Source organism: Salmo trutta, chromosome 18 (assembly GCF_901001165.1).
Source record: "Salmo trutta chromosome 18, fSalTru1.1, whole genome shotgun sequence".
NCBI lineage: Eukaryota > Metazoa > Chordata > Actinopteri > Salmoniformes > Salmonidae > Salmo > Salmo trutta.
In genome coordinates, this window is record NC_042974.1 from 26,698,395 (window position 1) to 26,725,738 (window position 27,344).

General features: G+C 41.8%; 1 protein-coding gene across 1 annotated transcript in view; it reads right to left on the reverse strand.

Annotated features, from left to right (window-relative positions):
• Positions 1-6,619: 6,619 nt before the first annotated feature.
• LOC115153089 (extracellular tyrosine-protein kinase PKDCC-like) overlaps positions 6,620-27,344 on the reverse strand; it is a 39,757-nt gene continuing 19,032 nt past the window's right edge. Inside the window, exons 4-7 of the mRNA XM_029698142.1 lie at positions 20,095-20,174; positions 17,778-17,885; positions 8,242-8,415; positions 6,620-6,874 (exon numbers count right to left, since the gene is read on the reverse strand). Coding sequence (XP_029554002.1) covers positions 6,789-6,874; positions 8,242-8,415; positions 17,778-17,885; positions 20,095-20,174 — 448 coding nt within the window. The 3' untranslated portion in view covers positions 6,620-6,788. The remainder of the gene's footprint in view (positions 6,875-8,241; positions 8,416-17,777; positions 17,886-20,094; positions 20,175-27,344) is intronic.

A 27,344-nucleotide genomic window follows, 5' to 3' on the forward strand; every position in this document is an offset into this window, starting at 1 on the left:
CTATGGTGGTCTGCTTTAAACATGTTGGTATTACAGAGTTATTAATCAGGGACATGTTGAAAATGTCAGTGAGGACACCTGCCAGTTGGTCAGCACATGACCGGAGCACACATCCTGGTAATCCGTCTGGCCCCGCAGCCTTGTGTATGTTGACCTGTTTAAAGGTCTTACTCACGTCGGCTACGGAGAGCGTGATCACACAGTCGTCCGGAACAGCTGATGCTCTTATGCATGCCTCAGTGTTGCTTGCCTCGAAGTGAGCATAGAAGTGATTTAGCTTGTCTGGTAGGCTCGTGTCTCTGGACTGTCACCTTACAGTCCATTAAGTCTTTGTTCATTTTGGGCAGGATCTCTCTCCATGCTCACTCCACATGGACCCATGTCACACTCCTGAGAGAAAAAGCATGAGAGACAAGGCAGTTGATAGCTTCTGGATGCTGTGTACAGGTTGCTGGCTCTGACTCAGGTCTCACATTAGAAGTGGTGAAGTACCATATTGAAGGTCATTTTAGCCATTTTCAGCTGGTTAGAGGGGGCGTTGAGGTTCACACTGTTCTTGGTCGAATTGTCTTCCATGCATCTAGATACCATCTGTGGCCACCTTCACCATAACTTCAAGAGAGGACAGACCAGAACAACAGTTTAGTTTAGAATAACAACACACAGTTGAAACCATTTTTTGCTCCCCAAAATTGGGTTATACTCCCCTATGATCTTGGTGATCTCACTGCAGAGTTACAGGTCAGAGAGTCAGAGGACTAATCCTCAGGGAGAAATCCCGACCATCCAGCAGACCCAATCCGGTGAGATTTGTTTTGAAGCAAGACAAAAACAAACAAAACAAAGCAAAACAACAACAGAAATACACATATATCACTCGAGGTGGGGAAAACTTGAATTCATTTGGAGTAGCAGTCATCCATTACCAACATCTCTTTTTTCCTTTTACAGGCAGACATGTGAAGAAAAAACATTTGCATATTCACCAAAGGGCCCCAGGGGACTGGTAATTCCCCCTTTGGAAACATGACTCACATTGTGATTCATGCATATAAAAAAAACCCATTCACCGCCTGTTAAATCAAAAATAAACATTAGAACAACACATCAAATTATCTCTTAATAACTCCATAAGGAAATAATTGTATCCCATAAGGGAATGGTAAAATATACTCTCTCTCTCGCTGTCCTTCTCGTGGTCCGATCACACATTAAGTTTATAATGTGTGGTCCAATCACACATTATAAACTTCTTCTTAATTATTTGTTTTTACATAGCCCATAAAAAACAAAACAATGTCTGCTGTCTTTCTAGTGAGGGTGATCAGGCCTCACCAGGAAGTAAGAACAGAGGTCAGAGGTCAGTCAGCCCTACTAAGTGAGTGCTTGTTTTCCTGTACCTCAGATATTATTTGGATGAAATACTGTAACTTGGAATGGATACCCCCTTTATATGTCAAGTTTGCATCCAATATGTTGTGCATAGGATATGAAAAAGGATGAATATATTTGTGTTAAGATAGGAATGTGATTTTAGAAGTCATAAGAGATAATTATATCCTTTGCACAGTAACTAGCCACACCCTGAGTGAGGTCAGAAAAGTGTGTCAGTGTGATGGAACCGCTCTTTTCGACCAGAGTGCTTAAAATGACTGGCTAAGAATGAACATATCAGACCAGAAAGACGTGAGACCGTGGTCCACACGTTTGAAATGGTTGAAACTCTCAACCTCAACACAAGGTGAAGAAAATGACCTTACCAGACCAGGATATTGCCAGTCTGCGGCTAAATTGGTTTGGAACTTTGACTATCTGCCCTAGGAAGAGGAGAAGAAAACTCCCCTCTCAGACAATCACTGGTATGGCTAAGTAGCTGTTCTTTGGAAACAGCCCATAGGAGACTGGAAAACTAAGAAGGACATTGTGATCTCTGGTGGACAATCAAAGCATGTACAAGTAGCCCACAGGAAAGGCTCACCAAAACAACATTCTTCCGAAGGAGGGCTCTTTCCGACAGAGAAACGGCGAACGGCATTCAACACGTAAATACATTCATTACTTCTTATTCCAAACGGGCGGCGGTTCGTGTGTAAGTTATATGATTAATGTGAGGACAGTCCAATAATGTATCCACTATAAATGTCCCTTTCTTTTCTCCACCCCCTCTCCATATGTGTGACAAGCCGTCCTATCTTGTCAGTCTATTAGGGACCTTTGTCTCATGTAAGTTTGTATGTGTATTCTGTCTTATTATTTAGTTAGCTAGTAAATAAATAATTAAACAAATTTGTGTAGTACTAAATAATGCTCAAGGCTGGGGTTTTTGCGGACCCAGGAAGGTTGCGACCATTCAGATTATGAGACTGATATGAGGTAATGATTAATAAGTGACTGTTATCGACATATAACTTATATATCTTATATATCTATACATCTAGTTTAATTCGGGAGATGGCAACTCGTTAAACAACTTCTTCCGTGGTGCCCCAAATCCTAATGAGTTAATTTTTACATGATTAATTTGAGTAACAATTAAACATTATGTATTTAATCCACTAACTGTCATCAGATTAATGAAAGTAAAGTCACGACAAAAGTGTTTGTAGAATATTATTGGTGCGATGTCGCTGAAGCCAATACTCAAGTTCCCTGTCTCAACCTGCTGCATTTAATATAGTAATAGTAGTTTATTTCATTTTTACATTTAGGCCATACTTGGCAGCTAAAAGCTGAATTGCAGTACAGAAGTAAACCAAAACAAAAATAATATTACATTGCTTAAACGTAAAACAAACAAGCATCAAGTCTATATCTTCAGAGGGTGAAAGCGTTTGGTGAAGGCATCTACCAGTATTCTGCTTGCAGTCTACTTCGATGGTAGCCAAGTTGTATGGTAGGGACAAGGTTGGTGATGATAATGGTGGTGGTGATGGAGTTGGCTCACTGGAGTTGTCCTCAGACGTTGTTTTCATCAGTCCTCAGCTCTCTGTAGCTACTGGACGACTCCTCCCCCAGCGACGTGTAGTACCCACTTGGGTGATGCTTTTTCTCCTGCCTATTCTGGAGCTTAAAGCTCACCACACATACGTCCAATGTATAAAGTAATCCAATAAGGGAGCCCTCTTCCATCTCCACACTGCAGTCCTCACACTTTGGATGGTGAAACAAGAAGCTGTGTCAAGAATGTGTCTTTTGAATGCAAACAGGCAGCTGGCTAGCTAACATGCTAACTAACTAGCTAAGCAAACCAAACAAATCAACCTCCAATCATTTCTGCAACTCCCATGAGCAAGACAAGTAGACATTTTGGATCAAAATGTTGAATTAGCAATAAAAAAAAACCAGATTTCGAATAACAAAACAAATAAACTAAAATCAAGTAAATATGTACAATATTTACAGGAGTCTATGCTGTATTTGCAGCATCATGGCAACCAAAATAAAAATGTTTTACTGTAACTCAAATAAACACACACACAGATGACTCACTTGCCACAAGGTTTTTATTTTTTCATATAAAAATAGCCATCTCATCGTTATCATCAAAAAGTAACAATGAACAATGGACACAAAGTATTAATGCTTTTGTAGAATTCACTTTTGATTCATTCTTTTCACAAGGAGTGCTTTCACTGAAAGCAATGTCTCTTTGATACTGTCTGTTGAAGGTTAATATCACATTTCCTTAGGAAATTAGAATACAGCGAGATTACGTCCTGCTTTGTTCGCTCTAAACCCAGGGTCATATACATTACTGTAGCAAAGTTTCTGCAATGTAAATTGAAAATGAGTTTTTATTGGACAAGTTTGGGTAGGTCCTCCCTGTTTTAGTCAATTTTCTTCCGTTTGGTACCTAATGAATACGACCCAGGAGTGGCACACACTCTCAATAAATACACCATAAAATACACCATAAAAATGTACCCTCTCAAGGAGGTCTCTACACTAAATTACATTTGGTCAACATGCAAAATCAACAATGACACAATATTCCAAATTAGTCCTTGATTTGCCGATATGAAAACAATTTCTTAATTTCCATCAACATTGGATTGAAAAATAATATTTTATCTGATAACTCAGATGTAACAATCATCTGTGTTATAAACGCAGATTCTTCATTCACTAAGATTTGGAATCAATCACACTTTCTGAGATGCTTATTGAAAGCATAGAGAAACCCTGGTTGAAAAGAGAAAGTGCTGTGGGTCTAATACAAGACTGAGGGAGGGAATGGAAACAGAGAAAGAGAGACAGGTGAGGGGATAAGGGAGGAGGGAGAAAGTCTGAGTAACACTCAGCATGAGAGAATCTAAAAATAAGGGCTGAAACATCAGTCCTTTGCCAATACCTTTGTTTCCATCTGGAAAAAAGCCTGAGCATTGGTTTGTATAGAGGCTGGCTTGAAACCTTCACAGACAATGATAAAACATGCTACAGTACTATAGGGAGATCCTTTTGACCAGACTCCATGGAAAGGTACAAAAGTATGTGGACAGCCTTCAAATTAGTGTAGTCGGCTATTTCAGCCACACCCATTGCCGACAGGTGTATAAAATCGAGCACACAGCCATGCAATCTCCATAGGAAAACATTCACAGTAGAATGGCCCGTACTGAAGAGTTCAGGGACTTTCAACGTGGCACCGTCATAGGATGCCATCTTTCCATCAAGTCAGTTAATCAAATTTCTGTCCTGCTAGAGCTGCCCTGGTCAACTGTAAGTGCTGTTATTGTGAAGTAGAAACGTCTAGGAGCACCAACAGCTCAGCCGGGAAGTGGTAGGCCACACAAGCTCACAGAGCGGGAAAGCCAAGTGCTGAAGAGCGTACGCATAGCGCATAAAAATTGTGTCCTCGGTTGCAACACTCACTACCGAGTTCCAAACTGCCTCTGGAAGCAACATTAGCACAAGAACTGCTCATTTGGAGTTTCATGAAATGGGTTTCCATGGACGAGCAGCAGCACGCATGCCTAAGATCACCATGCCCAATGCCAAGCGTCGGCTGGAGTGGTGTAAAGCTCGCCGCCATTGGACTCTGGAGCAGTGGAAACACATTCTGGAGTGATGAATCACGCTACACCATCTGGCAGTCCGATGGACGAATCTGAGTTTGCCGGATGCCAGGAGAACGCTACCTGCCCGAATGCATAGTGCCAACTGTAAAGTTGGTGGATGAGGAATAATGATCTGGGGTTGTTTTTCATGGTTCGGGCTTGGCCCTATAAGCCGGATGTACACAGATTTAGCTGTCCCAGACAAGTTGTTGAGAACAGAGACAAAATCCTCATCCCTACAAAGGGGCGCACAGCAGTCACCGACGCTCGTTTAATGTGAATGGGTCAGAGATGCAATCTGAGGGCTACTGATCTCGTCTTTGAGCAGTCCCAGACGTCCCCATATTTTCAAACATGTTTGATTTTATCAGCACAAAATCTGAAATGCTCTTGTTGTGTGCGATGTGCAATGAAATGTTTTGAGAACGGTGATGAGCAATAACCAACGAGAGCTCGCCACAGAAGAAGCCAGTGAGATGATGACGTTGTTTAGCGTCACCCAGAATGTGTAGACTCTCGGGAAGGTGTGATGAATACTACTAGTATGCGTTTGCACTTGCCTTTAATCAACGTCTCAAATCATTACAGCTCTGAAGTTCGAAAGCAATGTTATTAAATTAGATATTTCAACTCTGTATGGCAAGCGTGAAAAGATTTGATGCTGCTTTGAGCCACAGCTCGTTATAGCTACATTAAATCTAATCACATCATTGTTTTCGCGAGACAATGTGGTATCGATAATCCTCAAGACCAAGTGAAGAATCTTACAGTGTGTGATCCACATCTGTGCAACATCATTTTGTGTGCGCACCACTACGTGGGCAAGACAACAAAAAAAACGACAGGAAAGATGGTTGTTCAGTGTGAGAGGTTTAGCGATGTTAGGATTTTGAAAGTCGTGTAGTGTACTTTAGTTCCAGTGATTGGAAATCGTAATGCTACAGCATACAATGACATTCTAGACGATTCTGTGCTTCCAACTTTGTGGTAAAAGTTTGGAGAAGGCCCTTTCCTGTTTCAGCATGACAATGCCCCTGTGCACAAAGCGTGGTCCATACAGAAATGGTTTGTTGAGATTGGTGTGGAAAAACTTGATTGGCCTGCACAGAGCCCTGACCTCAACCCAATCGAACACCTTTGGGATGAATTGGAACGCCAACTGCGAGCCAGGCCTAATCACCCAACATCAGTGCCTGACCTCACTAATACTCTTGTGGCTGAGTGGAAGCAAGTCTCCGCAGCAATGTTCCAACATCTAGTGGGAAGCATTCCCAGAAGAGTGGAGGCTGTTATCGCAGCAAAGGGGGGACCAACTCCATATTAATATCCTTGATTTTGATGAGCAGGTGTCCACATACTTTTGACAATGTAGTGTAGTTTAGGGGGCACAGGAGGGAAATCTCAGGCGTTCACTGTCACCCTTCTTAGCGAGGAGTGTAACCCCACTATACCCTGAGCTATAGCCTTGCACAACCCAGCATTTTCCTTTGGAGAACACATATGAAGAGCAATATTGTAAAATTGTTCTCCAAGTGATATTATTGCACTTCAGTGTGAGCTGGTTTGGGCTTCTCTATGCCCCATGGAGGGTGTTGTCTAGGATCCATCTTCAACTCTCTCTGTCCGACCCATCCAATGGGGTGACTCACTAAGCCGTGAGGGCATGCCCCAGGAGCAGGTTAGCCAATCAGAGCGAGGTTTGGCAGTTAAGTCTCCTCCCCCTCCATTGATTCAGCTGCCCACTCTGACGTAGGTGACATGTCCCTTAGCAGAGCTCAGACTGGCAGTGCCCGTCTTGAAGAATACAAGCTGGTGACCTGGGGACAGAGAAGAAGAAAAAGAATGTCAATAAATGTGAATAAAAAGTGGAAAAGTAGAAGAGACCGTAAGAGGACGACATTGTGTTAAAACAGCTGAATGCGTACCTTCTACAATGTATTACCTGTTAATTGCATGAAAGCCATGACAATTGTACAATGCCAGAAATGGCCCAAAAATTGAGAGACTGAAAAGAAAGAACTGCGGTGTGTAGAGGAGGTAGAGACAGAGACAGATACTGTATGGTGGGGGAGAGGAGGACGAAGAGTGAAGAGAAGGAATATGAAAGTGCTGTGGGTCTAGATGTGCCTGGTTCAATAAATAGTGATTGCCATGCTGATGTGCTCCCCTCAGACTATGCTCTAATGAAGTGTGTGTGTGTGCCACCTACTAGAAAGGAGAGGTTAGTGATGAGAGACGACGGTACAGTAAGCCCTGCCTCTGTTTGATCAGAGAGACGTCTGACAACGCTGGGTACTTTACCTCCCACATGCACACAAACACACACACACACACACACGCACACGCACACGCACACACACAGGGTACTTTATGGACAAAAACACAGACACAGACACACACAGGCAGCCACACAAATGCAAGCCACACATTGTCTTCAACCATACAATGATAACACTGTAGCGTGAACAAATATTCACTTGCTGTTGGCTGGGCTCCCCGCTTGTGCCATCCAACCCCTGCAACTTATCCAGAACTCTGCAGCCTGCCTGGTTTTTAACCTTCCCAAGTTCTCTCATGTCAACCCGCTCCTCCGAACACTCCATTGGCTTCCAGTCGAAGCTCGCATCCACTACAAGACCATGGTGCTTACCTACGGAGCAGCAAGAAGAACTGCCCCTCCCTACCTTCAGGCTATGCTCAAACCCTACACCCCAACCCAAAAACTCTGTTCTGCCACCTCAGGTCTCTTGGCCCTCCCACCCCTACGGGAGGGCAGCTCCCGCTTAGCCCAGTCCAAGCTCTTCTCTGTCCTGGCACCTCAATGGTGGAACCAGCTTCCCCCTGAAGCAAGGACAGTCCCTGCCCATCTTCCGAAGTCCTCCTCCCCTTCCTCCTCCTCACCTCGACCCCCCTCCCCCGAAAAAATATCTAAATATATATATAAAAATAATAATAATAATAATTAACCGTTGATTAATGTGCACTGTCCCTGTAACAAAAAAATAAATAATAATAAACCCTTGTAGCTCTGACTCTACTGATAGCTATGTTAAGCAAAAATGTACCTTCTATTCCTGTGATATGTGCTTGTCCCACCTAGATACCTTAAGATGAATGCACTAAATGTAAGTTGCTCTGGATAAGAGTGTCTGCTAAATGACTGAAATGTACATTTAACTCTTACCTGTCCAGGTGGTCTGATTGGTCAGTACAAATGCTTGGCACTGGGCGTGGCTCTCACACACACCAATAGCCTCTGTGATGCTGAAGACTGATAGCAGACATCCATCGTGCTGATAGGATGGCCAGCAGCGGTAGTTCTCATCAGGAATAGAGGCATCCACCACATGCTTATAGTCTGGAGAAGACAAGGAGAGAAGTAATTTAGTTAGCAAGGAAGGGTGTGTGTGTTTGTGCGTGTGTGTGCGAGCATGTGTGTGTGCATATTTGTCCCTGGCTGGGGGAGATGCACTGAGGGTCCTGAAAAAGTATTTGATCCCCTGCTGATTTTGTACGTTTGCCCCCTGACAAAGAAATTATCAGTCTATAATTTTAATGGTAGGTTGATTTGAACTGTGAGAGACAGAATAACAACAAAAAAATCCAGAAAAACGCATGTCAAAAATGTTATAAATTGATTTGCATTTTAATGAGGGAAATAAGTATTTGACCCCCTCTCAAGCAGAAAGATTTCTGGCTCCTAGGTGTCTTTTATACAGGTAACAAGCTGAGATTAGGAGCACACTCTTAAAGTGAGTGCTCCTAATCTCAGTTTATTACCTGTATAAAAGACACCTGTCCACAGAAGCAATCAATCAATCAGATTCCAAACTCTCCACCATGGCCAAGACCAAAGAGCTCTCCAAGGATGTCAGGGACAAGATTGTAGACCTACACAAGGCTGGAATGGGCTACAAGACCATCGCCAAGCAGCTTGGTGAGAAGGTGACAACATTTGGTGCAATTATTCACAAATGGAAGAAATGCAAAAGAACTGTCAATATCCCTCGGCCTGGGGCTCCATGCAAGGTCTCACCTCGTGGAGTTGCAATGATTATGAGAACGGTGAGGAATCAGCCCAGAACGACACGGGAGGATCTTGTCAATGATCTCAAGGCAGCTGGGACCATAGTCACCAAGAAAACAATTGGTAACACACTACGCCGGGAAGGACTGAAATCCTGCAGCGCCCACAAGGTCCCCCTGCTCAAGAAAGCACATATACATGCCCGTCTGAAGTTTGCCAATGAACATCTGAATGATTCAGAGAACAACTGGGTGAAAGTGTTGTGGTCAGATGAGACCAAAATGGAGCTCTTTGGCATCAAGTCAACTCGCCGTGTTTGGAGGAGGAGGAATGCTGCCTATGACCCCAAGAACACCATACCCACCGTCAAACATGGAGGTGGAAACATTATGCTTTGGGGGTGTTTTTCTGCTAAGGAGACAGGACATCTTTACCGCATCAAAGGGACGATGAACGGGGCCATGTACCATCAAATCTTGGGTGAGAACCTCCTTCCCTCAGCCAGGGCTTTGAAAATGGGTCGTGGATGGGTATTCCAGCATGACAATGACCCAAAACACACGGCCAAGGCAACAAAGGAGTGGCTCAAGAAGAAACACAATAAGGTCCTGGAGTGGCCTAGCCAGTCTCCAGACCTTAATCCCATAGAAAATCTGTGGAGGGAGCTGAAGGTTCGAGTTTCCAAACGTCAGCCTCGAAACCTCAATGACTTGGAGAAGATCTGCAAAGAGGAGTGGGACAAAATCCCTCCTGAGATGCGTGCAAACCTGGTGGCCAACTACAAGAAATGTCTGACCTCTGTGATTGCCAACAAGGGTTTTGCCACCAAGTACTAAGTCATGTTTTGCAGAGGGGTCAAATACTTATTTCCCTCATTAAAATGCAAATTGATTTATAACATTTTTGACATGCGTTTTTCTGATTTTTTTTGTTGTTATTCAGTTCTATTCAAAAAAACCTACCATTAAAATTATAGACTGATCATTTCTCTGTCAGTGGGCAAACATACAAAATCAGCAGGGGATCAAATACTTTTTTCCCTCACTGTACCATGCCAATAATTATTATATCAAATTACAGAGAGAATGACAAAATGCTCAACATTGTTTCAACCAGATTCAGGGTTCCCCTAAGGATCCACAAACATAATGAGTGTGTTCGACGGACATTTAATAAAAGCAAAACAGAAATCGAAAAATACAAAATAAATAAAATTAAATAGGTTCGCTTTGCCAAGGCTCATAACAAAATACTGCTTCTAGCCAATAGCTGTATGTTGTAGAAAATAGAATAGCCTGTTTTGTGTCCTGGGTTTTATGCTCACTAGAGCAAGTCTTATTTCTCAGAGTGTTGTCAAGTGGAACAATAACTCCATAGATATACTGTACAACCACAGTAAGTTACTGATTAAGCCTGACCAGACATGGTTAGCTGGATCTGATGTGGAAAATAGAATCTTGAGTGCATGGCTACCCAACTTAATTGCAACTAACCATATACAAGTATCAATAAGTAGTTTTAATCGTCAGACTTTTGAATTTCAACAATGAATATGATAATGTGTAGTATCCTGTATATAACACAGTCATGATCTTGATTTAAGTGGGCTAGGGTCATGTGGGGTTTTGGTTGGTGAGTAGCTTGATTGACGTGTGGCAATTGTCATTTTCAAGTATAATTAACAAAAATATAAACGCAACATGCAACATTTTCTAAGATTTTACTGAGTTACAGTTCATATAAGGAAATCAGTCAATTGAAATAAATGAATTAGGCACTAAAACTATGTATTTCACATGACTGGGCATACAGATATGCATCTGTTGGTCACAGATACCTTAAAAAAAGGTAGAGGCCTGGATCAGAAAACCAGTCAGTATCTGGTGACCACCATTTGCCTGATGCAGCGTGACACATCTCGTTTGCATAGTGTTGATCAGGCTGTTAAATGTGGCCTGTGGAATGTTGTTCCACTCCTCTTGGGTGTGCGAAGTTGCTGGATATTGAGGGGAACTGGAACACGATCCAGAGCATTCCAAACATGCTCAATGGGTGACATGTCAGGTGAGTATACAGGCCATGGAAGAACTGGGACATTTTCAGCTTCCATTGTGTACAGATCCTTGCCTGCCCATGCCATAACCCCACCACCACCATGGGGCAAACTGCTCGCCCACACAACACCATACACATGGTCTGCTGTTGTGAGGCCGGTTGGAGATTCTGCCAAATTCTCTAAAATGACATTGAAGGCGGTTTATGGTAGAGAAATTAACATACAATTATCCGGAAGCAACTCTGGTGGGCATTCCTGCAGTCAGCATGCCAATTGCACACTCCCTCAAAACTTGAGACATCTGTGGCATTGTGTTGTGTGACAAAACTGCACATTTTAGAGTTGCCTAAAACAAGGTGCACCTGTGTAATGATCATGCTGTTTAATCAGCTTCTTGATATGCCACACCTGTCAGGTGGATGGTTTATCTTGTCAAAGGAGAAATGCTCACTAACAGGGATGTAAATAGATTTGTAGACAACATTTGAGAGAAATAAGCTTTTTGTGCATATGGAACATTTCTGGGATCTTTTATTTCAGCTCATGAAACATGGGACCAACACTTTACATGTTGCATTTATATATTTGTTCAGTATAGTTAAGTCTAACGAAATACAGATTTGTTCTATGCTACGTTCTCTAGAGGTAAGCAACATTACTGACTATGATTACAATTATTGGCTATTGTAATGCTGATCTTTGTATGCTAATAGTGAGGTTTCCCTGGTTTCATCCCAAATGGCTGTCATTACGCTGTGGTTCTGATGACTAGAAACTACACTCTACAAGGTCCAGTCAGCAATATGGCTCTGTGTGTGCGTGTGTCTTTCATCCCAAATGTGCTTACTTGTACAGTACTACACCTACTCATTCAATGGTTTTTCTTTATTTTTACTATTTTCTACATTGTAAAATAATAGTGAAGACATCAAAACTATGAAATAACACATATGGAATCATGTAGTAACCAAAAAAACGTGTTAAACAAATCAAAATCTATTTTATGAGATTCTTCAAAGTAGCCACCCTTTGCCTTGATGACAGCTTTCTCTCAACCAGCTTCATGAGGAGTGCTTTTCCAACAGTTCTCACATGTGACTCGTTTCAGGAAACTAGGCGAATGTCGCGCATCACTACTTCACAGGAGAGCAATTTGAACAGAATTGCCTTCTCGAACATGTGAACGTTCATGTGCCTTAATAACAAACTTGTATGGCACCTGTAAATATTAATAAAATTGTTAAATTACGAGCCTAGCTGGTTTATCCACATAAAAAGACAGCAACATGATTGGCTGAGATGAGTGTGCTGGACATGCCGAGAGATGAGTTCAGATTGGTCTGCCATGTAGAACGCTTCTGTCTATTTGAGCGTAGTAAACCTGCATAACTGTTGCACTCCACTTTCTGGAGGACCGAGTTTTAAATTCAGTTGAATTAGACTATGATAGCTAAGGAGATGGAGAAAACACTTGTCTCTGGATTACGTCTTCAAACTAAGGGCAACCATAGCATCCGTGACAGAGAGCGAGAAGAGTACATCCATGTATATGGGTAAGATACATTTTCAGATATTAAACATTTCTAATGTTGTCAGAAAGTAGTTTTCATTTCAAGTTCAAATGTACTGTTAGCTAGCTAACATTAGCTGACTGGCTCATTAGCTAATGTTACGTGTATGATCTGTGTAGTAATATTATTTGTATATCAGAGCCATTTGCTTTGCTAGTTGTAGCCTAATGTTAGCTAGCTAACATTGAACCTGGTTGGTTATCTACCTTCTGATTCATGCATGGTAGTAACGTCATGAGTTGGGATTAATGTTCATTGTTTAGCTAGCTACATGTCTTAACAAAAGACTCTATTATGCAAGTATCCATTTCAATAGAATGTTCATGATGTCACTGCGACAGCTGTTGATAGACGTAGCTGGTAAATTCGCTCTGGCTATCTACTCCGATTTCAGAGTACTCTCCTCTGAGTGTGCCAGAGCGCAGAATATCTGACACATTTATGAATGCTCAACACCCATTGAATATGGCCAGTGTCAGTAAACGTTGGCAAAAAAGTGTAAATTGTTACCAACAGCACAGTTGCAGTCACCAACGCTCTGGATAACATAAAAACAGCCCAACCAGCTCTGCAAGGGCGAGTAAAATGGTCAGAGTGAGCTGATCTCTCATTTGTGTCTGGAAGTAGCTAGCAAGCTAGCCAACTTTAGCCAGCTAGCTTGGGTGCTTGACTGCTGTTGTTATGACAGAACGCTCGGATCAACCCTTAAAGAGATGGGTGGGCTAAAGCTTAAGAGAGTGTGAATGATAATGAATGGATGTAGACAAAGAAGAACTCTCCAGTAGGTGTACCAACACATTCAAAGGCCATTTTCTCAAAAGTGAGGTTACAAGTTTATCAACTTTCAAAGCAGAATTACTTTTCCATTGTTCCTCACCTGTAGTGTATGATATACCATTTTCTAGCTCTGAGTCTATACTTTTATCCAATGTAAAAAACAACATTTCAAATGTTGCTTTATAAGACCGAATCGAGCTGGTCAGTCACATATGCTAAGCACTTGTTGGATGCTTTTACTTCACTCTGTGGTCCAACTCATCCCAAACCATCTCAATTGGGTTGAGGTCGGGGGATTGTTGAGGCCAGGTCATCTGATGCAGTACTCCATCACTTTCCTCCTTGGTCAAATAGCCCTTACACAGCCTGGAGGTGTATTTTGGGTCCTTATCCTGTTGAGAAACAAATGATAGTCCCACTAAACACAAACCAGATGGGATGGAGTATTGCTGCAGAATGCTGTGGTAGCCATGCTGGTTAAGTGTGCCTTGAATTTTAAATAAATCACAGACAGTGTCACCAGCAAAGCACCCCCACACCATCACTCCTCCATGCTTCACGGTGGGAACCACATGCAGAGATCATCCGTTCACCTACTCTGCGTCTCACAAAGACATGGAGGTTGGAAGCAAAAATGTAAAATTTGGACTCCTCAGACCAAAGGACAGACCAGTCTAATGAATATTGCTCATGTTTCTTGGCCCAAGCAAGTCTCTTCCTATTATTGATGTCCTTTAGTAGTGGTTTCTTTGTAGCAATTCGACCATGAAGGCCTGATTCACACAGTCTCCTCTGAACAGTTGATGTTGAGACGTGTACTTGAACTCAGTTTACTTGAACACAGTTTACTTGAACTCTGTGAAGGATTTATTTGGGCTGCAATCTGAGGCTGGTAACTCTAATGAACTTATCCTCTGCAGCAGAGGTAACTCTGGGTCTTCCTTTAGTGTGGCGGTCCCCATGAGAGCCAGTTTCATCATAGTGCTTGATGGTTTTGGCGACTGCACTTGAAGAAACGTTCAAAGTTCTTGGAATTTTCTGGATTGACTGACCTTCATGTCTTAAAGTATGATAGACTGTCGTTTCTCTTTGCTTATTTGAGCAGTTCTTGCCATAATATGGACTTGGTCTTTTACCAAATAGGGCTATCTTCTGTATCCCAACCCCTACCTTATCATAAACACAACTGATTGGCTCAAATGCATTAACAAGGAAAAAAATTCCACAAATTAACTTTGAACAATGCACACCTTTTCATTGAAATGAATTCCAGGTGACTACCTCATGATTATGGTTGAGAGAATGCCAAGTGTGTGCAAAGCTGTCATCAAGGCAAAAGGTGGCTACTTTGAAAAATCTCAAATATAAAATATATTTTGATTTGTTTAACCCTTTTTTAGTTACTACATGATTCCATATGTTATTTCATAGATTTGATGTCTTCACTATTATTTTACAATGTAGAACATACTAAAAATAAAGAAAAACCCTTGAGTAGGTGTGTCCAAACTTTTGACTAGTACTGTATTTGTATGATAATGAGCATGTGTCCCGATTCAGGAAACTAGGCGTATGTCGCAAGTCACGACTTCACAGTAGAGCCGTTTGAACGTAAAAATGCATTTTGGCAGAAATGTCTTCTCGAACATGTGAACTTTCATGTGCCTTAATAACAAACTTGTATGCCATCTGTAAATATGAATACAATTGTTAAATTATGAGCCTTGTTGGTTAAGTCACAGAAAAATACAGCAACCTTCCAACTAGCCATGATTGGCTGAGATAATGAGTGGGCCGGACATGCAGAGAAAGGAGTTCGGATTGGTCTGCCATATTGAAGGCGTCTGTCTAATTGAGCTCGTCAGTCTGTGTTGGTAATAAGTGTTGCTGTGGTTCATTGTTTACCTAGCTAGCTATATGTCTTAAGCTAAAGTGTACTGTAAGCTAGCTAGCTAACGTTAGCTGGCTGGCTCCCTAGCGGACATTATTATTCATTTCCCAGAGCTGTTTGCTTTTCTAGTTAGAGCCTAATGTTAGGCAGTGTTGGCACTTTGTTCATGGTTGTTTAACTAGCTAACGTTAGCTGGCTGGCTCGTTAGCTAACGTTACGTGACGTGTGTACAACACCCGTTGAATATGCCAGTGTCAGTAAGCGTCTGCAAAAAAGCGTAATGAAATTGTTGCCAGCGGAGCTGGTTAGGCTGTTTTCATGTTATCCAGAGGTAAACAAATAATCGGCCAGAGTGTCGTGTGGGCTCCGAGAGCAAAACGAGATGGGTGGGGCTAAAGCTTAAGAGGGTGTGAACGATGCTGAATGGGTGTAGACAAAGAAGAGCTCTTCACAAGATACCAAAACATTCAAAGGCTGTTTTCTCAAAAGTGAGTTTACAAGTTGATCAACTTTCAAAGCAGAATTACTTTCCCATTGTTCCTCAAATGCAGTGTATGATATACCATTCTGTAGCTCTGAGTCTCTACATTTATCCAATGTAAAAAAACACCATTTCACATTTTGCTACATAAGACCGAATCCAGGTGGTGAGTCACATATGTGAGTACTGGTTAGTGTGTGACCCATGAATCAGCAAAGAAAAAGATGTTTCAGTAGCCCGTAGGTTGTGTTTTTAACTGAGACAGACACATATACCATGTACATCAAGCAGTGTAAGCATCTGTACTTATCCTACACAATCAGGATCCAGTTGTCCTATGGTCTGTGGGTTTAACTAAGCTTCACAGGACTGTGACAATGGGCCAGATGAGAAGAGGAGGGCAGCTTCAAAGCAAGTCCCCACCCCCCTTTAAAAGCCTCCCAGCCTGTGAATCATTGAGTCCGTTTTTCCTCTTTCTCTGTTACTTATTCTCTTTCGTCGTCTTGGAATCTAGTACTTTTAAAATTTCCAGACTACTCTTTTTGGTGTTGGAATAAGGAATAGACATCACAACACTGCTCTCTCTCTTTCTCTGTCACTGTCTCTCTCCCCCCCTCAATCTCTATACTGTATATATATATATATATCAGTGTCATGCTTGGCTGGGCCAGGAGTAGTCCTGGTGATTTACAGGGAGGGTTTACACACCTGCTTGAAGAGGAAGAAAGATGGCAGGAGGGGAGCAGGACAGAATGTCTCTGTGTACGACCTCTTCAGGATTTACTATGTGGAAGTACACACACACGCATGTACGCACTCACACACCCACGCGCCGGCCCCCCTGCATGCGTGGCAACAGACAGCAGTGCTCCGGGTAGTAAATAACTACTGCTATTAGACGCTTTATGGCTGTAATTAATGCTTTATGGAGCGCTCGCTTTCTCTAAATGCAGGACTTAAAAGCTCCTAGAAATGGCATGATGGGGAGAGAAAACAAGGAGAGCAGGGGAGGAGGAGGGGGGCTGAAGGGAAGCATGCACAGGAGTGTAATCGCGGAAAAAAAGCACATGACGCAAGGCCACATTCCACAAGGAAGCCCTGCATGGGCGAATACTAGCCACTGAGAATGACCCTATCAGTGTTCCTGTGTGATCGTGCTGTTCTGTGTCAGTGAAAGAGGAGCTCAGGTTGGAGACGGGCGAGTGAGAGGCCTACTGGAGCAGCAGTGTCTTTGTAAAGGTTAAGCAGACACTGTGTTCGGCCCTTGGGCTGTGAGCACTCGTCGGTCAACAACTGTCTGGGTTTACTTTACACTGCCAATGGAGCGAGGCGAGGAGACACCGAGGGAGGCCAGGAAGGGAGAGAGAAAGAACATGTGAAAGTAAAAGACGACGAGCAAGGGGCACCAAGTGAATGTAAGACAGTGAAAACAGAATCCTCCAGAATGGAATGGAAAAAGGTGAAAGGACAGAGAAGGAAAGCTGTCGAGCAAAGATGAGAAGGAGATGGACTGAGCGGGAGAGAGAGAGAGCTCACACGCACCTCTCTCCTCCCAATGCACCCTGCAATTAGAAGACCTGTCAGTCTCTCCCATACCCCATTGAGTTCCCTCCCGTTATATACATTTTCATATTTTTAATCTCATTACTATTATTTGTCTGGAGTATATCTGATCATAGCTCTCTCTCTCTCCCCATCCCCTGGGCACGCACACACACACACACACACACACACACACACACACACACACACACACACACACACACACACACACACACACACACACACTTCTTTAACTATCCTTGTGGGGACCAAACATTTGATTTCCATTCAAAATCCAATTTTCCCTTACCCCTACCCTAACCCTTAATCTAATCTAACCTGAACCTGTGTGTGTGTGCGTGTGTGCATATTTACCTGTTATGTGTGTCTGTGTGCTGTTCTGCAGGTAAAATCCATTTCTGTACAGGTGCAACACTTTCTCCAACTGAAGCAGCGTCTCATCTATCCCCCATATCAGCTCTCCTGAAACCAACACAGGAAGTAACATTCAGATAGTGCAACACAGTTTAAACTCTACACGTCAAACAAAATTCCACAGAACAAAGGTTATGACTTATTATTATAGCGACATTAAAGCATACCATTCAACCAAATCTGTGAGGAACAAAAATGGCGTACAATAGCACAGACAAAAGAGGCCCAGCTCAGTCTTTGAACATGGATCAAGGGACATGAGGCAGTGTCTGTGTTTGCTTCCCTTATAGTAGACACTGATCGGAGGTCGTTAAGCGCTCTGTCTGACTAGGAGAGATAGGATCACCTGACCCATCCCCCAGTTTGTACACACACGCACAAACACACACAGATGTGCACAGATGCACATACACACACACAGCCCGCCCACGCGGCTTGCATCTTCACGGCCTGTTGTGTCCCAGTAAAACAGATCTCAAACACCCGGCTGACATACCAGCACTCTGATGAGAAGCCCGATAGGAGGGAGAGGAGTGAGGAAAAGGAAAGAATGAGTGAGTGAGTGAGTGAGTGAGTGAGTGAGTGAGTGAGAGATCCATCTCAGGCATATAACATGGATAGCACTGAGCCAGTCTATGTATAGTGGTAGCTGGTAGCTTCATATCTTAGCAAAACAGTAACTGGTGAGAAGCAGTGAGAGAGCACCCACACCCACTGGGCACAACCTGGTTGAATCAACGTTGTTTCAACATAATTTCAACAACAACAAAATGTTACGACATTGAATCAATGTGGAAAACTGATTGGATTTGCAAAAAGTCATCACCATCAGACATTTCACGATTTCTTGTCTCTTTTCACCCAACTTTACCCTAAATCCAGTGACATGGTTGAAAGTTTTGCTGATTCACTTCTAATTCAAGTTAGTTGACAACTTAACGAAATGTACACTACCGTTCAAAAGTTTGGGGTCACTTAGAAATGTCCTTGTTTTTTAAAGAAAAGCTAATTTTTTTGTCAATTAAAATAACATCAAATTGATCAGAAATACAGTGTAGACATTGTTAATGTTGTAAATGACTATTGTAGCTGGAAACAGCTGAGTTTTAATGGAACATCTACATAGGTGTACAGAGGCCCATTATCAGCAACCATCACTCCTGTGTTCCAATGGCACGTTGTGTTAGCTAATCCAAATTGATCATTTTAAAAGGCTAATTGATCATTAGTGTCTAGTTTGAGAAACAGACGCCTCACAAGTCCTCAACTGGCAGCTTCATTAAATTGTACCCGCAAAACACCAGTCTCAACGTCAACAGTGAAGAGGCGACTCTGGGATGCTGACCTTCTAGGCAGAGTTCCTCTGTCCAGTGTCTGTGTTCTTTTGCCCATCTTAATCTCTTCTTTTTATTGGCCTGTCTGAGATATGTTTTTTTCTTTGCAACTCTGCCTAGAAGGCCAGCATCCCGGAGTCGCCTCTTCACTGTTGACACTGAGACTGGTGTTTTGCGGGTACTATTTAATGAAGCTGCCACTTGAGGACTTGTGAGGTGTCTTTTTCTCAAACTAGACACTCTAATGTACTTGTCATCTTGCTCTGTTGTGCACCGGGGCCTCCCACTCCTCTTTCTATTCTTGTTAGAGCCAGTTTGCGCTGTTCTGTGAAGGGAGTGGTACACAGCGTTGTACGAGATCTTCAGTTTCTTGGCAATTTCTCGCATGGAATAGCCTTCATTTCTCAGAACAAGAATAGACTGATTAGTTTCAGAAGACAATTATTTGTTTCTGGCCATTTTGAGCCTGTAATCGAACCCACCAATGCTGATGCTCCAGATACTCAACTAGACTAATGAAGGTCAGTTTTATTGCTTCTTTAAATCAGCACAACCGTTTTCAGCTGTGCTAACATAATTGCAAAATGATTAATGATCAATTAGCCTTTTAAAATGATAAACTTGGATTAGCTAACACAACGTGCTATTGGAACACAGGAGTGATGGTTGCTGATAATGGGCCTCTGTATGCCTATGTAGATATTCAATTAAAAATCAGCTGTTTCCAGCTACAATAGTTATTTACAACATTAACAATGTCTACACTGTATTTCTGATTAATTTGATGTTATTTTAAATGGACAAAAAAAAATAGCTTTTCTTTAAAAAAACAAGGACATTTCTAAGTGATCCCAAACTTTTGAACTTTAGTTTATATAAAAAATGTGACGTTGACATGACGTCTGTCCCCAGTGGGCACTCACCTGTGGAGTTGACTATCTTGTCCAGTAGGGGTCTTAGAGTGGGTGGGGCACTGTGAGGCAGCAAGTATGTAAAGAAGAACCTGGAAATTAAAATCAACACAGGAGTTAACACAATAGCTGTATTATTTGACTTCAGTTCTAGCCTGGTTTAGATCTTATCGGTATATTGGTTTGTTTTTGTGTATAGTTTGTCCTCCGACAAATCAAAGGTAAGTTTCGGGGTTCTTCAAGGTTCCATTCTAGGACCACTAATGTTCTACATATGCTACCTCTTATGATGTAATTTCGAAACACAATGTCAACTTTCACTGCCATGGGGGTGATATACAGTGGTACATTTCATTGAAACACGGTGAAGCCTCAAAATTGCCTACCCTGGAACCCTGTGTTTCAGACATAAGGAAGTGGATGGCGGATAATGTTCTACTTTTAAACTCAGACAAAACAGAGATGATAGTTTTAGGTTCCAAGAAATAAAGAGATCTGTTGTCGGATCTGACAATGAATCTCCAAGGTTGTGCAGTCGTCTCAAATAAATCTGTAAAGGACCTTGGTCTTACTCTGGACCTTGATCTATCTTTTGATGAACATAACAAAAATACTTTAAGAGCAGCTTTTTCCATCTTCGTAGCATTGCAAAATGCAGAAACTTTTTGTCAAAAAATTATTCAGAAAAGCTAATCCATTCTTTTGTCGCTTTAAGATTAGACTACTGCAATGCCTTACTCTCTGGCTACCTGGATAAGGCACAAAATAAACTTCAGCTAGTGCAAAATATGTCTGCTAGAATTTTGACTATAACCCACATGTTTTATATTTTTTTATATTATTCCAGTGCTAGCCACTGGCTCCCTGTTAAAGCTCCCATGCAGTCATTTTAATTCAATGTATTAATCATCACTGTATGTCTAATAAATCACTGTGTGTGTTTATTTCATTAAAATACTGTAACTCCAAATATACTTATAGCCCTTTCAGTCAAATTACCTAGTGGCATGGGTGGAATGATATTAATATCTTTCATAATTTCATAATTCATAAACATAAAAAAAGTCAGTGTTTCTATGTCAAACGGTTTTATTATATTTCAGTCTTCTGTGATATAGTGTAATATTGGGATGCAATCTCAAAATTGAATACATTTCAACTCTATATCTGACATGGTACAGGTGTCTTATTTTTTAAAGCCCATAACCATGTGTGTGAGGTGTATACTTTTGTTTCAAAGTAGAATTCTTTAAGACTACCAAGTAACACACTGTGACCCTGGTTTAGCCCACTGCAGTAAAAGGTTACCGTTTATTTCCCTGAGCCTCCTTTTGCCATTGAAATGCTCGGTCTAATCGTGTGCGTGTTGATACAAATGTTAATATATTTACAGACACAGCCCTGATTGGCAGATAGGATCATCTAGACTCTAGAGCAGGGGTCGGCAACAGGCCAAAACCGGCTGCAAGTTGTTTTTTGGGGCCCTCTAAAGTTTTTGTAAATAAATACTAAAATCACTGGAATTCAGCTAAAAATGTATTTGATTTAAATTTGTTTACCAAGTATTCCCACAAATAAAAAAAAGAGACATACAGTGCCCTCAGTAATTATTGGGACAGTAAAGCATTTGTTCTTCTTTTGGCTCTATACTTCAAAACTTTGGATTTGAAATCAAACAATGACGATGAGGTTAAAGTGCAGATTGTCAGCTTTCATTTGAGTGAAATTACAGTACTTTTTGTACATAGTCCCCCCCCCCATTTTAGCAGAGCAAAAGTATTGGGACAAATTCACTTGTGTATTAAAGTAGTAAAAATGTAAGTATTTGGTCCCATATTCATAGCATGCAATAACTACATGAAGCTTGTGACTCCAGTGAGTCAAGACCAATTCAAGACTAAGACCGGAGCAAATCGGGTCTGAGTCAAGACCAAGACCGGGGAGGGCAAAACCTAATCAAAAACCGAGACCGGGAGGGGGACAAGGATTCCGAGACCGAGTCAAGACCAAGACCAGAAAAATGCGAGTACAATTCAAGACTATGATTGTAATTTTGCCAAATCACCACCGTAATAAAAGTTCAAAATGTCCAGTATTTCTGTGTTCAAATTTCAGAACAACATATGGATTCTTTAGACATCGAGAATAGTGAAAAAAATGCATGCTGAGGGAATTACAAATGATTACTAACCCAAACAAAGTGGGGACCAAAGGGCCTTCTACACCTTCAGAGAAGTGCTAAGAATGTCAAAAATATTTATAAGAATAATAAGAATAATATTATTATTTTCAATGATCTGATTTAATCTCTTCAGTTTTTGTTGGAAAGGAAAGGGTTAACATTGACGCTCTGATTCAGGGGGGTTGGGTTAAATGCCAAAGACACATTTCATTTGAATGCATTCAGTTGTACAACTGACTAGGTATCCCCTTTTCCCAATCAGAGCTACAGTATGCCTTTACACAAACAAGCCATTTGCCACACGGGCCTGCCATCATTCACTTTGAACTGGACTGTGTGTTTACAGGCAGTTGTAACAGCGCAACTTTAGATCATTAGAACACATTTTTCACAAGCGTAAAAATACACCTGAATGGATTTCATTCATAAACCTTCTCAAACTTTTTCAGGTAGTTGGCCATCAAAATTGCACTGATAAACAACAAGGAATTGTATCCTCCTTGACTTCTGCAGCTTGCTGCCAATGTATGCTTGTCCCAACCAAGCATCCAAGCTAACTGGCTAAAGTTGGCTAGCTAGTTACTTACTTCCAGACACAAATGAGAGAACACCTCACTCTGACCATTTTCTAATTGCACTGTCCAATTTACAGTAGCTATTAGTGAAATAATACCATGCTATTGTTTGAGGAGAGTGCACAGTTTTGAACATGAAAAGTTATTAATTAACAAATTAGGCACATTTGGGCAGTCTTGATACAAAATGTTGAACAGACATGCAATGGTTCATTGGATCAGTCTAAAACATTGCACATATACTGCTGCCATCTAGTGGCCAAAATTGAAAAAAAGGGGCAGATTCTTTAGAGGTTCAACTTTAGGTCACTTGTTACTTTGTGAAATGTTTTTTTGCAATGGGAAGTATACTCTAATGGTTGTGTTTTTGTATTCTTATGATTGGGACCTACTGGCTTATTATGTCTAAGTTTATGGACTGCTTATCCTTTAACATCATGCTGAGCAACTGCTGTCTTTCCATCGGCCCTATGCACTGGTGTAGTGGGTATACTCTAATTTTGCCAAATATTTTACCATCTTTATTGATTTATCAAAAGCATTTGACTTAGTTGATCATTCTATTTTACTCTGAAAACTTCAAAACATTGGTTTCTCTAATAGATCACCAAACTGATTCCATGCATATAGCAATAGAAAAAAATGTGTTTCATACAAGGACACAAATCGCATCTTCTTGGACTCAGAAGTTCAGTATTTGTTCCCCTTCTTTTCTCTATATTCATAAATGAATTGCCTCCAATTTGTCAGAATACAGATGTTCACTTGTACGCTGATGATAAAATGCTCTAAACATCAGGTTCAAATATTTTGCAGACACAAGCAACTCTCCAAGTAGATTTTAACACTTTATAAAAATGGTCTCTAGCAAGTAATTTGGTTTTAAATCAAACAAAGTCCTATATCATGCTGTATGGTACACAGCAAAGAATAAACTAATTGCACCATTACTGCAAAGGCAAGTGGAAGGGGGAGCAAGTAAGGAACTTGTCTGTCGGCCCTGCATTAAAGACCAAAATTGGTTAAAGAAAACTGCGATGAATAAAAAGGTATACGAATTTCATTTAAGGTCCAAAACATGTACAGTTGTGCAATATAGATTGCTAAATACACTGCTCAAAAAAATAAAAGGAACACTAAAATAACACATCCTAGATCTGAATGAATGAAATAATCTTATTAAATACTTTTTTCTTTACATAGTTGAATGTGCTGACAACAAAATCACACAAAAAGAATCAATGGAAATCCAATTTATCAACCCATGGAGGTCTGGATTTGGAGTCACACTCAAAATTAAAGTGGAAAACCATACTACAGGCTGATCCAACTTTGATGTAATGTCCTTAAAACAAGTCAAAATGAGGCTCAGTAGTGTGTGTGGCCTCCATGTGCCTGTATGACCTCCCTACAACGCCTGGGCATGCTCCTGATGAGGTGGCGGATGGTCTCCTGAGGGATCTCCTCCCAGACCTGGACTAAAGCATCCGGACAGTCTGTGGTGCAACGTGGCGTTGGTGGATGGAGCGAGACATGATGTCCTAGATGTGCTCATTTGGATTCAGGTCTGGGGAACGGGCGGGCCAGTCCATAGCATCAATGCCTTCCTCTTGCAGGAACTGCTGACACACTCCAGCCACATGAGGTCTAGCATTGTCTTGCATTAGGAGGAACCCAGGGCCAACAGCACCAGCATATGGTCTCACAAGGGGTCTGAGGATCTCATCTCAGTACCTAATGGCAGTCAGGCTACCTCTGGCGAGGACATGGAGGGCTGTGCGGCCCCCCAAAGAAATGCCACCCCACACCATGACTGACCCACTGCCAAACCGGTCATGCTGGAGGATGTTGCAGGCAGCAGAACGTTCTCCACGGCTTCTCCAGACTGTCACGTCGGTCACATGTGCTCAGTGTGAACCTGCTTTCATCTGTGAAGAGCACAGGGAGCCAGTGGCGAATTTGCCAATCGTGGTGTTCTCTGGCAAATGCCAAACGTCCTGCACAGTGTTGGGCTGTAAGCACAACCCGCACCTGTGGACGTCGGGCCCTCATACCACCCTCATGGAGTCTGTTTCTGACCGTTTGAGCAGACACATGCACATTTGTGGCCTGCCTGGAGGTCATTTTGAAGTGCTCTGGCAGTGCTCCTCCAGCTCCTCCTTGCACAAAGGCGGAGGTAGCGGTCCTGCTGCTGGGTTGTTGCCCTCCTACAGCCTCCTCCACGTCTCCTGATGTACTGGCCTGTCTCCTGGTAGCGCCTCCATGCTCTGGACACTACGCTGACAGACACAGCAAACCTTCTTGGCACAGCTCGCATTGATGCGCCATCCTGGATGAGCTGCACTACCTGAGCCACTTGTGTGGGTTGTAGACTCCGTCTCATGCTACCACTAGAGTGAAAGCCCCGCCAGCATTCAAAAGTGACCAAAACATCAGCCAGGAAGCATAGGAACTGAGAAGTGGTCTGTGGTTACCACCTGCAGAACCACTCCTTTATTGGGGGTGTCTTGCTAATTGCCTATAATTTCCACCTGTTGTCTATTCCATTTGCACAACAACATGTGTAATTTATTGTCAATCAGTGTTGCTTCCTAAGTGGACATTTTGATTTCACAGAAGTGTGATTGACTTGGGAGTTACATTGTGTTGTTTAAGTGTTCCCTTTATTTTTTTGAGCAGTATAGTTGGGAAGAGATTTGATGTACTGATTCCATGGAACATCTCAAGGATGATCAATGGAAACACGATGCACCTGAGCTCAATTTCGAGTCTCGTAGCAAAGGGTCAGAATACTTACGTAAATAAGTTATTTCTGTTTTTTAATTTCAATAAATGTGCAAACATTTCTAAAAACCTGTTTTCGGTTTGTCATTATGGGGTATTGTAAGTAGATTGGATAGAAAATATCCTCACTTTACAATAAGTCAAGGTGTCTGAATACTTTCCCGAATGCACTGTATATACAGTTGAAGTCGGAAGTTTACATACACCTTATTCAAATGCATTTCAACTCAGTTTTCAAAATTCCTGACATTTAATCCTAGTAAGAATTCCCTGTCTTAGGTCAGTTAGGATCACCACTTTATTTTAAGAATGTGAAATGTCAGAATGATAGTAGAGAGAATGATTTATTTCAGATTTTATTTCTTTCATCGCATTCCCAGTGGGTTAGAAGTTTACATACACTCAATTAGTATTTGGTAGCATTGCCTTTAAATTGTTTAATTTGGGTCAAACGTTTTGGGTTAGCCTTCCACAAGCTTCACACAATAAGTTGGGTGAATTTTGGCCCATTCCTCCTGACAGAGCTGGTGTAACCGAGTCAGGTTTGTAGGCCTCCTTGCTCGCACACGCTTTTTCAGTTCTGCCCACAAATTTTCTATAGGATTGAGGTCAGGGCCTTGTGATGGCCACTCCAATACATTGACTTTGTTATCCTTTAGCCATTTTGCCACGACTTTGGAAGTATGCTTGGGGTCATTGTGCATTTGGAAGACCCATTTGCGACTAAGCTTAAACTTCCTGACTGATGTCTTGAGATGTTGCTTCAATATATGCACATAATTTTCCTGCCTCATGATGCCATCTATTTTGTGAAGTGCACCAGTCCCTCCTGCAGCAAAGCACCCCCACAACATGATGCTGCCACCCCCATCCTTCACGGTTGGGATGGTGTTCTTCGGCTTACAAGCCTCCCCCTTTTTTCTCCAAACATAACGATGATCATTATGGCCAAACAGTTCTATTTTTGTTTCATCAGACCAGAGGACATTTCTCCAAAAAGTATGATCTTTGTCCCCATGTGCAGTTGCAAACCGTAGTCTGGCGTTTTTATTGCGGTTTTGGAGCAGTGGCTTCTTCCTTGCTGAGTGGCCTTTCAGGTTATGTCGATATAGGACTCATTTTACTGTGCATATAGATACTTTTGTACCTGTTTCCTCCAGCATCTTCACAAGGTCCTTTGCTGTTGTTCTGGGATTGATTTGCACTTTTCGCACCAAAGTACATTCATCTCTAGGAGACAGAACGCGTCTCCTTCCTGAGCGGTATGATGGCTGCGTGGTCCCATGCTGTTTATACGTGCATACTATTGTTTGTACAGGTGAACGTGGTACCTTTAGGCGTTTGGAAATAGCTCCCAAGGATGAACGAGACTTGTGGATGTCTACAATTATTTTTCGGAGGTCTTGGATGATTTCTTTTGATTTTCCCATGATGTCAAGCAAAGAGGCACTGAGTTTGAAGGTAGGCCTTGAAATACATCCACATGTACACCTCCAAATGACTCAAATGATGTCAATTAACCAATCAGAAGCTTCTAAAGTCATGACATCATTTTCAGGAAATGTCCAAGCTTTTAAAGGCACAGTCAACTTAGTGTATGTAAACTTCTGACCCACTGGAATTGTTATACAGTGCATTATATGTGAAATAATCTGTCTGTTAACAATTGTTGAAAAAATTATCTGTGTCATGCACAAAGTAGATGTCCTAACCGACTTGCC